The sequence below is a fragment of the Nothoprocta perdicaria genome, unplaced genomic scaffold (assembly GCF_003342845.1).
Source record: "Nothoprocta perdicaria isolate Ctin4 unplaced genomic scaffold, notPer1 scaffold_180, whole genome shotgun sequence".
NCBI classification, from domain to species: Eukaryota; Metazoa; Chordata; class Aves; order Tinamiformes; family Tinamidae; genus Nothoprocta; species Nothoprocta perdicaria.
Window position 1 is genome coordinate 444274 of NW_020454983.1, and position 13570 is coordinate 457843.

At 44.8% G+C, this 13570-nt stretch overlaps 1 protein-coding gene across 1 annotated transcript; it reads right to left on the reverse strand.

Moving 5' to 3' along the window:
* Positions 1-7641: 7641 nt before the first annotated feature.
* PPIF (peptidylprolyl isomerase F) lies at positions 7642-13536 on the reverse strand. The gene is made up of 6 exons (XM_026036594.1): positions 13336-13536; positions 13102-13132; positions 12123-12211; positions 10527-10623; positions 9731-9806; positions 7642-8929 (listed from the first exon to the last, which is right to left on the reverse strand). Exons 1-6 carry the CDS (start codon positions 13534-13536, stop codon positions 8794-8796), a joined length of 630 nt encoding a protein of 209 aa, XP_025892379.1. The 3' UTR covers positions 7642-8793.
* Positions 13537-13570: the final 34 nt, after the last annotated feature.

The following is a 13570-nucleotide window of genomic DNA, read 5'->3' on the forward strand; positions in this document are numbered from 1 at the left end:
GCAGCTGCCCACCTTKCCCAGCTGCACTTATATTGGCTGTGGGTGATGGCTGCAGCTGTGCAGGGCTGCCCCAGCACCTGCATCCCCCAGGGACACTGCCTTGCAGCAGGGCTGCAAGAAAAAACACTCATATTTCTCCAAAACAGTGCAAACCCAAGACACCCCGGCCAGCAGYATGACTCCTCCTGGGCCCTCGGGAGGGGAACAGGCTATTCAAACCATCTCTGAGCGAGACAAATGGCCCTCGTTTTGATTTTCACAGTAATTGCAGTCTCTGTATAGCTACATCTGGGGCAGCTGTAGAAACTTCATCAGGGAAATATGCAGAAGTAAGCTTTATTGGACAGGAAACTCCAATAATGCACTTTTTAATAAACTATTTCAAACTGCATTCCTACATACCCTGCTTAAGTTTCTAATTATGAAGAAAAATAGCTGACATTTTAATACATACATTGATTGCACATATCAAGTAACCTCTTGCCCGCCTTTTGGGGTATAAGGTGTGAATATAGCCTCAAATTTCTTTGGGAGTTTGTCTAGTTTTATATATTTTTGATTAAATTGAGGTAAAATGACCCACTGATTCATACCTCCATTAAAAACACATTTCCATAGAGAGGTGCATAACAATGTGATGCTTCTTGCTGATTCAAAGCAATAAAAGCAATAACAAACATAAATAGTGGCTGACAGAGTCCTTGACACATRGTGATAGGCTGATAGTGACAGACTGCAGAATCTTTGCTGATAAAAATCAAAATAGCAAATTTTGGAAATGAAAATGAATATGAAAAGACAATGGAAAGACACCCCAAATCATGCATATTCAATAGCAGGTTTTAATGAGCTAGTGCCAGTCAGGAACGAGAACGTGGTGATACTGTGTATACTTCAACTCAAAGACTACAAGAGTTAGCAAAATTAAGCAGAGAACAAGTTAGGAAAGGCAAATCAAAGAGAAATCACCACTATACCACCTTGCCACTCTGTTCTGCAAGTGTTTTGGGCCCCCAATGCCTAAAAGGACAGAGCAGACCTTGAAGAGCTCAGGAATGATGAAGGGTGAGGAGCAGTTTCTCCAAGGAGAGAGGGGCTTTACATGGGGGCCACCCTATTGCAGACAGAGACCACTGCAGCGTCAGATGCAACGTGATGAACATCAGGGAGAAGGGAGAACTTGTTGATCATCTCTACGATGTTGGCTACCAGAAGGAGGGAACCTTGGCAAAAATTATCTGAGATAGCACAATTCAATACAAATCTCATGTCACACACAATGAAATTCATACTCGTGGTATGTTTGAGCTTTCAGAAAAATAAATGAGAATGAAAACAACCAGACAAAAAGATATTAAAACTCCTGTATGGGCAATTAATCACCCTGTCTCAAGAAGCCCCAGAGAGAGACGTAGCCTGACGCAAAGCTCTACATCAGCAAGAGTGTGATTGCTCGCTTTAGTGTCTSTTCCCTAGGTACCTGTTTCTAGCTATTTTAAGGAAAAAGCTCTGGAGGTGCCTGGTGGGGTCCATGGGCAGGACACTAGTTGAGATGCCCCCATGAACTCTCTCCTGTACTGCACGCTGCAGCGCTGCAGCTCGTTTGGAGGCTTTTTCTTTTTTTAATTCACTGCAGATACTTTTGTTTGAAAAGCTGGCCCTAATTAGCTGTGTTAAAAGTTATTTTAAGCACATCCATGGGCTGCTTTCCTGCTTGCGGGGCCATGCGACAGTGCAGAGCTTGGCCTCGCCATGTGCTGGTTTTCCGGGGACACAAAGGGATTTTCCAAGTCAAGTAAAATTTCTCAGAGGTGTTTGCCCTCCAATAGCACCCTAATAGTACAGTAAACAGTGCTCATAAGGGCAAGGTAGCAGGCTTTAAAAAAATGGGGACCATCTGGGTCAAAAAGCTTTGATGGTGACAAGAACAAGATGTTTTTAGGGAAAAAAAACAGCTTTTCAGTTCATCTTCCTGACTGCACCAGCAGGGCAGTGGGGGGCATGCATGAAGTGACCTTCTTGTTGGCATAAACACATATAGTATCACTGTGGAATGAGATATGCAAGTAACTGCAGAGTCTGGATTGTGAAATGCTCTGAAATTTATCTCCTCTGCCATGGATATCTCTGCCCATCTCTCTCCTAAAGGAAATGTYAGGCTGAAGCAGACAGAAACACTCAGGCGCAAGGAGTTACATCTGGAGGCTTTCATGACATGCCTTAGCCAAGAGCAGAGAGTGAACTTTTTCTTCCCCAATTTCCTTCCTACGCCCAGCCCCGTTTGCTCCTCACAGGGCTTTAGCACTGCAGGAGATGAGGCAGAGGCTCAAACACGTTTTTCACAGTCCCAGGATGGAGGAAGCTCAGACTAATGTGTGATCTGCTCCCTCAGGGATCCCAGGTGTGAAATATGGCCTAGTATATCTAGGAGTATTTYGGAAGTTACAAACCAGTTCAGAGCTGCTCTGAAAAAGGAGGAGGAGGAGGAACCTGCTATGGATTGACCCCAGTGCTCTTCCTCTTCCACAAGTCAAAGAAAAAGTCTGGATTAGACTCCAGCCTGCTCAGTGGGACCCCCGGCTCGTTCATATCCAGAAGTGTCTCCCATAATGTCAGGTATTGGGATCTGAGGACAAGGGCAAAACGGGGCCTCACTCGGGGCTGGTTCCCCATGTGACACCAGCATCTCCAGACATCTCCAGCAGCAGTGGAAACTAATAATTCTCCTGGAAAGGATGGATTTCCTGCTGGATTTAATAACAGCAGTTGGAGACAGCCATCTGGATGCTTGCTGCTTGGAGATAACCAGGCAGTAAAATAACGGCAGTGACAGTGCAGCAGATCCGAGCGCGACAGCCAGATTTGTGCTCCCTTGCTCTAACCGTGGTCGTGCACGTTTATGAGACCCCCATGGGCAGAGCGCTTTGGAGGGAGGAGCGAAGCTCCTGCCGGCCCTCACCAGCGAGCTCGCTTTTCAGGATGCTTTTCAGAAGGAACAAGGAATTTCGGGACTCTGGGCTGTGGCTTTTAGGAGATACTTGGCTCAGGTGGAGGCAGGACACCATCTCCCTCACAGCCTCCCAGACCCCAGTCTGGGGTTTAAGGAAAGGGATTTTCCATAGGAAAGGGAGATCAGGATGAGGAAAGAGCTCCAGGTCAGGAAAGGGAGTTCTTTATACAGTTTTAGTCCAAAAGGGAACACCAAGGCACATAGTCTGACTGCCCATATGGTACGAGCCACTTACTTTTAGACTTGGCCTAAACCTCTCTCTCAGCACAGCTCTGGAGAGAGACGTTTGGCCTTGMTCAGGAGACATCCTTTGGTATCTCAGCACAGAGTTAATCCTCCTGCGTGGTGGGAACCTGGTCCCCATTTCCTGCTCCAATTTTCAGCCCCTATTTGCAGGTGCTTTCCCCCTTCCCGAGGTTCAGTCACGCTCACTCCTTGACTCTTGCGGGAGGAAAAGCCAACAATAACTGGACACAAACTAAGCATTTGCCCTGGGAGAAATTGCCCTCAGGAATTGTTCTGGACTGGAGCARGGTAGAAATATCACTGGTTGTTGGAGAACTACATTGGTCTGTGGGTTGCAGCAGATGGGCACCAGTCATTTTGGCTGRTAGCTTTTTTCCCCACTTTGGGACCAGTATCATTTCCCAAAATATCCCCCTTACGTGACTTAACAGCAGGGAGTCGGCGCGAGCCAACAGGCATGGGGATGGAGCAGCTCTCAGCACAGAGATCAGCGAGGAACCGGCTGCTCGGGCGCATGGTGCCCAACACCAACCAGAGCAGCAGCTCGTCACCCAGGCACACGTCCCTGACAGATTTTGGGTGACGGACAGACAGACGGACACGCATTGAAGCTGCACCTCGAGAGAGAAGCACCTCGCTGTGCCAGCTGCCGCGGCTGGGCTGAGGAAACGGTCTGGGAACCGCAGGCCAGCAGGATCGCAGGGCTCAGGGTGAGGGGTGCACACTGGCGTCCCGCTGCGCCCGCRTGCCCCCGCTCCCCTCCACGGACACTCTGCACCTTATTTGGCCGTGGCAAACACCAAGTTAACAGCAATGCTGCTTYGGAAAAATAAACCCCCAACCGAACACGGAGTTTTGCCAGGAGGAAGGTTATAAAAAAGAAACTCCTCAGTCGCTGCATCATCTGGGGCATGGAGGGTTTAGCACTAACACAGGGCTTACAACCCCAGTGAAGCCTGGGCTGGAGCAGCTGCCCGTCCTCCCCAGGGATCCYGCAGAGGAAAAGCACCCGTCCCGTGGCCCCTTCCGCCCCGCGTGGTGCAGTGATGTGCTTTGTGCTTCCCAGCCTGGCCCAGCTCCCGTGGGAAGGCAGGGACACCATGAACTGTCCCCCATTGCTGCACAATTCCAACTTGCCCCTGACCTCAGCTTAAACACACCAACAGGTCCACCACAACCACCCCACCCCAGCCAACTACATGGAGGGAGGGTTGTCCTAGTCTTTGAGAAGAACTCAAACTGGTGTTTCTCGGGGTGGTGGAAAGCAGTGACCCACCAGTGGGGCAAGGACCTGAATAACCACCCAACCCCAAGAGCTGGTTGTTTCCCAGTCACACCTCCCTGAGGATGCTGAGGTGGAAAAATGCCACTTTATAACAAAATAGCCACTTTATAACAAAACAGCAAATAGCACTGGGCTGCTGCACTTGGCTGACTTTCTGCTAGCAGCAACCTGGGAGGACAAGGTCTTTGCTGCTGGTGTCTCCTCCTGTTCCCCTTTCCCAGACCTGCTCTTTTGCGTGGGTTGGGCTCTGGGGTCTGTGGGGGCCTCCTTGCATGTGCCATCCCCCCCAGATCTGCCGAGACCAGGCAGCTCTGCTGAATTCCTGCAACATGAGGTGCGCTGCTGAGGAAGCTTTTCTCCATTCCTCACAAATTTCATCAACCCCAGTGATGATGCARCTTTAACTCTTCTTTCACATAACTGGCTAATAAATAGTGAGCAACCTCAAGTCAGAGGTACCTTTTTCAGTATTGTGGTGCACTCAAGTCAAAGACCTCAGYACTGCTTCCTCTCAAATCGTGTCCCAGGACAGGTCCTCCACCAGAGAAGGGACACACAGCAGGACCAACAACCTGCAAAGATGCCTCACTGGCTTCCTCCTGTTTAGGGCAGGACAYCTGAAACCCACCTCTTCTTGGTAGAAGTTGGAGTGAGAAAATTGCAGTCACCTGCACCTCTGCCCATGGCACTACAAAAGAGAACAGGAATCTGTACCCTGAACGTTGTTTCTTCAGGGCATTGAAACTTCTCTAACAAACAGATGCAGCCTCAGTCTAACCCTGATGAAAGCAATTTATGTGAGCAGAAAGTCTGGAGCAAATAATTAAGGCATGAGACTAAGCAAAAATATTTGTGAATTTATTGAGACTACTTTGAAATGTCAGCTTGTTTTTTCAGTGCGTATTTATTTACTCTTTAGCAAAGGGGGAGCGTGTTATTTCTTAGTTGTGTTGCATTTGGCCCTACATCTATGGTAACGGAGACTTTGCTTAGCAAACGTGCCCTTTTCTCAGGGTGTCCATATCTGCAGCAGCAGATAGACTCACTTCCAGTGAGCAGGTTTTACATCTCTTTCGAGGGGGGGAACCACTGTCCTTCAACTTGCCCAGTCATGGCTCCACAMGGAATATTTCTTTCTTCTCTGGGTTATTACAGCTGTGCAGGATYTCTATTCAATAGTCAAAAATGTTTCCATGAAAATGGAAATTAGTTATATTAGCTGCATTGATAACATTATAACATCTTTCATGGCAATTTTACTAAAAGGCAGGGAACACGGCAACRTGCTGTTGAGGTTTTACAGCAAGACATGTGAATTCAAAGCACTGACTTCTGGCGTTTTGGGACTAGTGAAATGAGAAACATGGAGCTTAACTGAGAGGAAACTGAGACATCCCCTCACAAGAGCCCTTGCTCCTAAAGCTGAGCTTGGTGGGAGCTGCCCTTCGTGGTCTCCAGCTCTTCTACAGCGTTGATCAACAAGGAGGCCTTGCTGAAGCTGCCCGGTGTCCTGGAAAGCCACAGGCGGTTGTTCAGTGCCATCTAGTGGGTAACAGGACACAAGAGCCTTACCATTTGCCTCAAAATTATTTTTAGGACCATAAGGCATTCATGGGAGTTCATGAGAAGAACATGGAGATCCCGGAATTCAGCTGTGTCACAAGGGAAGCAGATTGAAGCTTGGGATATATAAAATAAATACGTAGCAAGCAATTTATAAGCATCTTCTGAGAAAGGACTCAACCCACTGGTCAGATCTGAAGTGGAATTTGTGACCAAAAATACACTCATCAGGAGCCGAACTGCACTCGACAATTAAAGTTTAATGCACTGGAAAAGGCTCGGCCTACCCCGATCCCTTAGTGTGAAGATCTATCTTCAACAGAGAGAAAGCCTTACAGTTCTCCCTCTGAATTTCCATGCGATGCAAAGCAATAGCAGTCACAAACCCCTGGGCAAGGGGGAAATACACCATAYATTAAGCTGCATTGAAGAAATTCTTCACCTTCTGTCTTCATATACAATACATAATATTGATAAACAGTTATTCTAAGACTGCTCAGCTGYGGAATAATTTTAAGAACAGTGCTTTATATCAGTACCAGGAGAGCACATCTACTTATCTCTATTTATTTAACAYCTAAATGTATTTCAGAGCACTCATCATGTGCCATTTTCCATCTCACAGCTGAAGGGAATAGAGCTGACACTGCCATAATTTCACATCCCCACAAAGCGGGCACTACAAAAAACATACATAATCAAATATGCAATCAAAGCAAGGATAAGAGCTCCTCCTACCTAACAGGGTTATGAGACAGAGCTAATTCTTAAAGAAAAAAAAAAAGAGTGGTGGTGGGCTGCTTAACCCTTCCTGCTCTAACTCATGGGTTAGAGGCCACCCAAAGGATGAACTGGGGCTGTGGGAGGAGGCTTCTCTTCTACTAGCAGCTTTTCATAAGACAAAGAGGACAAACAGAAGAGGAACTTAGGATGCTGTGGAAAAGTACATCCAGGAAAGGATGTACATACTGTCAAGGCACAAAACCATTATGCAGTTTGACAGCTCTGTGTGGCAGGATTACACTGCGTCTAATAGTGCTAGACCAGACCCATGGCAAAGCAGGCAGAACAGAACCACCAAGTGTTTCAGCTCCTCCCATCTTCACTTTTAACCAAGTGGAAAAGTCCTRTGTAAGGAAGGAAAAGAACTATTCTTTATACAGAGGCATTTTTAATTACTTTCCATATACAAATTAAGGAAACACACACAAAAAAAGATCAGTTACATCAATTGAAGGCAAAATAAAAGCACAAATTAACATTTCAAAGTTACTGCAAATAAAGATTAAAACAACTGTGTGGAAAGAGTAAAAAACCCTTTCCATTCCATTTTTCTGTAAAATTATACATGCAAGAGTATCTTACAGATAAAAGTATGCAGCTCTCAGTGGAAAAAATCCAGTGCAAAATAATTTTAAACTCATGTGTTACCAGACTGCAGTGGAAGTAGAACTCACATTTGGAAACAGCCTCTGTATTTTGTTTCTCYTCAGTAACAGAATCACACAAAAATATTCAAGTATGTGTTTTCTTCCCCTCCACAACATTAATACTTTACAGCTTGAGTGATTCTAAAAGTGATATTGTGAAGTTCTAAAGTCTGTTATTGCTCAAAGGYTCCACACAAGATAGAGTAGTTTATATAAGTGAAATGCATTTCCTCCRTTCTCTCACTTGTGGATAAACCCCCGTGATTCTGCAGCACCAGTGAGGCTCTGTGATTATATGGTGAATTACAGCTCTTGATATGAGACCTGAGAAATAATTCCCAAACTGTTTCAAGTTAACAAGAGAGAGCAGGGGGAGAAAAAAGATAAAAAGGGGTGGTGGAAATTTACATTCAAGCAAAATCATTATACCYTGAGTACACCAAAACATCCTACTATTGAAAGCTCTACTGTATTCTTCACAGAATCAGGCCTTAGAGTAAAGCAGTATTTCACTTCACAGCTCCAATTTAGAAAGTCTCATGATTAGTTTTTTCTAGTTTATCAACAGGTAGAGCTGGAGCAGCAGACTCACTCAGTCTTAAGCCATTTACTTAACCCAAATTGCTCCATTGAAGCAGATACAGGAAAAATTTCATTCTTAAAAGAATCAGTGGTCTGAGGCTACATAAATTAATTGGCATTAAAAAAAACTACACACATCGATTTTACTGGCTTAAATGGACTCAGGTTTAGATTTAGTCAGAAACAGCGTGTCAGTTCTGTCRCAGACAGCCTGAAGAACACCAGACAATGCAGTTTTCCAGTGAGACTTACAGCAGAGTACTCATTTATTGGCACCAAAGGAAACAGCCAGTTCTTGACCAGTTCATTTAGCTGTCAACTTCACCACTGATTCTAACAGCTGAGTCATCCAAAAAAACTAACAATAACTCCAGCACTGCAGTAACAAATGCTTCTGGGTAGCTGCACTCCTTTCCAAATGCAGCCAGGCTCTTTATCAAACTACTGCAGCAATTACTACAAAGGTAGCTCATTGAAAGTGTTTTGATTATTGTTTTTAATTAGTACCATTCAACAGAACTGTAAAAACAGGACCAAGTCAAATAGCCCCATAATTAAATGTTAATGATAAAAAGGTCCAAAGGTAAATGGCCCCATAGGTGCTGCTCATTAGATTAGAAATGTTTTATAAATCATTTTTCACAGTATTTAAGTTGTCCTSAGTAGTAGGTAACAGGTTACGACAGCTGGCCACAGTCAGTAATGACGATCTTTTTGGAGGTCTTCCCACTTCTTGAGCCAAAGCTCTCAATTTTTTTCACCACATCCATTCCTTCCTTTACATGACCAAAAACAACATGTTTTCCATCTAGCCTGTAAAAGAAATAACAAAGTTAGACTTTATTTTAAATAATAATAGAAAGCCTAAACCAAACAAAGCTCCATCTAAGTATATTAGCAGATCTTTAATAGTGGTCACCTGCTGATCAGCTCTGATTAAGGAAAAGGAAAAACTGCTTTGCAAGTGAGCAAAACAAAAAAAATTAGCTCTAGACCACATTATCCTTATGAGGGATAGCAGATTTGTTTTGCTTGAAACCTATTGTTTAAAGCTTTCCAGACTGCTCCAGACAACAGAAGGAACAAAGAAAACCCCAYAGCAGCTATGATGTGGCAATAAACTAGGCTGTGCTCTGAATGCCACACTGATGCTGCAAATGCCCTCTGGAAACCTTGCAAGCGTTACAACAGCACAGCCTTCAGTTCGTCTCAAACATTACCCTTTTTAGAAGGAATCTAGGAAACAGATTCCAGGTCGTGAACTTAATGGTAACTATTTAAATTCAGTATTTTTCAATTTCTGTAACAGACCAWTAGATTCAAGAGGTTCCACTTTATACTTCGAACATGGACAATCTTGGCAAGCGTGGGCACAGCATTGAAAGAAATGGGCTAAGCTAAGGCAGAGGCACAGCACTGCATCCAAAACCAGGGGAGGGGAAATTGGGACAACRTTGCACAGGGGCTCTGTAAAGCCAATTGTTACCCTCCCCATCCTTCTCTTATGCTGCACCAAACAATACAGTTTCCTTTGTAAGTCAAGTGATATGGAAAGTAAACACAAACTAAAACTGCAGACTCTCACTAGGCTAATAGCCCAGGCTGAAAACCTACCAGTCAGTTTTTGCCGTGCAGATGAAGAACTGAGATCCATTGGTATTGGGTCCTGCGTTGGCCATTGAAAGGACACCTAGAACAGCAGCAGCATCTTAATACATTGGTCTAATTGCAGGGAAGACAACRTTTTTCCACAAGACATTGATACTAACAGTGATATCRACACTAGGCACAGAGGAAAAGCAGYGGTGGTCACATTGTTTCCCATCTATTTCTAATGCTGACCTCTTTCTATCTTTTATTATTCCCTCCACCTCAACCTCTCTGCTACTTCCTCCAAGACAAGGAGGCTGACCATGTGTGTACTTGTACAAATCTGGAACGGAATAATAGCAGGTAACTTGCACTGTGCCTCAATAGTAGCAGCACTTTCTGATGAAACAGTAACAATCAGAATAAGGCTATAGAGTCAGTCAGATGTTATTATGGGTGAGTTTCCATTAAAGCTTCCAGGTTTAACTTGAGCTTGAAAGGACCTGCCTGTGTTAAGTAGTAGATAAGAAATCCCAGGCTGACTTGCATAAGATGATTAAAAGCAGTAGTTACAACCTGGTCATATTTTTAAGCAAAACAAGCCAATTTTACTTATTTTGCATAGTGAAGCGCAAAGTGGCAGTGTCACCTATTGTGAGCAGTACTAGTGTCACTAATGACGCTAAACCTCAGTAATATCTTTGTGATTACAAAGTGCCCCACATATCTAAAATACCTCTTCTTTTAAATGATGCATTGTCATAAAGAAATATTATATGCTATAGTCATCAGAAGCAAGATAAAAAATATGATGATTTACCAGGTCCTACATGCTTCAGTATGAAATTTTCATCTTGAAACCTGCTGCCATAAATGGATTTTCCACCTGTCCCATTATGGTTCGTAAAGTCGCCACCCTGAAACAGAAATGGACATTAATTTTACTAGCACATGGGAATTATTTTATATCAGTTGAAAACCACCACCTGTTCTAAGTAATAAGCAGCTACTCTGCTTGCAGCCCTCCATGGTCTTCTCCCAGCAGCAACACAACCCACCCTGGTGACCAGGAACCCATCCCRAGTGTTTCACATGATGTTCATGTTCCTGGTGTCACCTTGAGCAATCTACTACACGCAACATTACCGCAATTCCTGTGAACCCCCATGCTGGGTGTCACACAGAGGCATCCRAATGGTCAGGGCCTGCAGGTGACGGCACCAATTAGGACATACCGGCTGCCTGAGTCACCTCAGCGAGTGGGATGGCTCTGCTGTTTACTCCTGCTTTAAAACAGTCGAAACTGATGACACTCTTTCCACTTATGTAATGAATACAACAACAAACATCAATTCATCATCTCCCCAAATCAGAGCGTGCCACCTACTTTTGTGGGGACAAAACAGGGAGGCAACGAGGACTTGCTTACACAGAACTTCATAGGTATGAACTGAACTGGCAAATCAGAGTTTAGGATTTGTATATTTAGAATATATGTATTTATGAACCCAGCAACACTTCCACACTTTGGCTCTGTCTCAGCACATTAAAAGCCTGGTTTGCATTTCAAATGCAAGAAGAGTCCTTTAGAGCACACTTCTCCCCTTTCTCTTATAAATAGGTCACAGTATGCTAACAGGCCTCTTGTTCAGGCTAGACTATTTTTAACTTAAATCAAATAAACAGAGGGAACACCTAAGGTCATGACTTAATAAAGAAAGTGYGTTTACCATGGCCTCCTTCTCAAGCCCTTTTCAAAGCCTTCCTACAATGCAACACTAGTTTCTTTTAAAGGAAGCCAGAGTTACCAGGAATCACACAATCCAGTGCACTATGGTGACAGAAATCCTGTCCACCCGCCAAAAGCAGTGTGGGTTTGAAGTTCCAAGTAATCAGAAGGCTTCTCCCTCTCCTCCCAGAAGGGAACAAAGCAAACAAGCAAACAGAAAACCTCTGTTAAGCACGGCTTTTCTATAGGAATTTAGAAAGACTTATCTTTTCACCGAGAATTTCCTTCAAGAACAAAGCCTGCTTTAGTGTTGCCCTCCTCAAAATATATCTCAAAACGGAGATATATACAGCGCAAGGTTGTTTTCAATTCTTGCTTCTTTTCAATGCTTCTTTTAAGTGCCACTTGGCCAAATATGCCCCATAATAAAGTTTACTGCTCTATAAAAACCCAGAGCCTTAAGTCATTTTTAAGTCACCCCATAGAGAACCTGCGTTTGCCTGTACAATTGGCATGCTAAGCAACAGCCATAGAGCAAAGATCAGAAATGCAAGTCACACTCATGTCTTGACTTTGTAGGTAGCCGGGGCTACAGCAGGTGTTACTTACCAGTCTAACCAGGTAATTGTACAGCTATATGTCTCTCTAAAGCATGATCAAACTTCACAGAAAAAAACAATCCATTACCTGGCACATAAATGAAGGAATCACTCTGTGAAATGTGGATCCTTTATATCCAAAGCCTTTCTCACCAGTACAAAGAGCTCTGAAGTTTTCTGTGAAAACAAGAACATGTGAAAATAAGAGTATGGAAACAAGTAGGATGTTGCCACACTTCACATACGAGTTACCCAAACTCAGTTAAGTTAACTAGGTCCTGGCATCACATTGCTCAGAGGGTTTACTATACCTTCAGGGTATTATCAATCTTTTAATTGTTTTCATCTTTGAAAATAGCTTGGTAATAAGCTGAGAAAAGAGAACTTGTCTTCATCCTCAAAATCAGCAAATGCAGTCCTTCTCACTCTCACTTCCATTTTGCTGATATTTCTTAACTAAAAAGCAACCACCAAAACACTCTCACAGTCTAAAATCTCACTTCCTGCCTTTTAAGTTTTCCATCTCTCTACTAGTGGGGAAAATGATGCTTTTCTCCTGGGATAGTCATCTACCGGGAAAAACAAAACCGCACATTTCTCAGGACCACCAGAAGCAGCGAGGAAGGAAGCACACGAAGGGGAAAGTTAACAAAAACAGAGCCAATTTTAACACMCRTGCACTGATCACCTGGTGACAAGTACARGCCATGTGTGTAATTAGCAAACTCAAAGGGACACTATCCTCTTTGTGTACCCTTCTCTATTTGTTTTGGAGGTTGATTTTAATAAAAACTAGTAGGTGCCCAATCTTATTGATCCATCACCGACATCCTGACATACAGGGAGTTCTATCTTTGCTCACAAATTATAAAGTAAAATTATTTGAAAATAAACTACAAGAAATCACAACCTCACTAGCACAGTTTTTGAGATTTGGGTCAGACCTTTATATTTAAAACATTAATAAGGAACATGGAAATAGATTCTACAAGTAACAGAATAATTTTCCAGCAAATCACGAGCTAAGTTATAAATTAAGGCATAAAACCCCTCAGACGAGGCCTTACCCGCCGTCTTCGGGACCACATCAGCCTGCAGCTGCAAGAGAAAGGCAGACACGATGCAGCGGGGTGCCCCCTCGGCGGGTGCTCCCTGACAGGGACGCACCCGCAGCCCGGCCGCCCCGAACGCCCCAAACGCCCCRAACGCCGCGCGGTCCCCAAGCGTTCGCACGCGGCTCCGGGCGCGCGGCCCTGCAGCCACCAAGGGGACCCCGCGGCCTCGCGCCCCGCGGCGGGTACCTCGAGCACGACGCGGCCCAGCGGCTGCCCGTCGGCGCCCACGTCCAGGTAGACGAGCGGGTTGCTGCTGCTGCTGCTGCTGCTGCTGCCGCGGTTGTTGTTGCTGTTGTTGGCGTTGCCGTTGCTGCAGCGGGCGGCGCTGGCCGCCAGCAGCTCCCCGCGCGCGCGGAGCAGGCGGCGCGCGGCGCTCAGCGCCAACATGCCGAGCCTAGCCGAGCCGAGCCGAGCCGAGCCG

Excerpts from the sequence above, each read along its gene's own strand:
- PPIF (XM_026036594.1), bottom strand. The coding sequence starts at position 13,536 with ATGTTGGCGCTGAGCGCCGCGCGCCGCCTGCTCCGCGCGCGCGGGGAG. Across the intron at positions 13,133-13,335 it reads TGGGCCGCGTCGTGCTCGAG|CTGCAGGCTGATGTGGTCCC; the intron begins GTACCCGCCGCG and ends TTTCTCTTGCAG. Across the intron at positions 9,807-10,526 it reads ACTGAAGCATGTAGGACCTG|GTGTCCTTTCAATGGCCAAC; the intron begins GTAAATCATCAT and ends CTGCTGTTCTAG.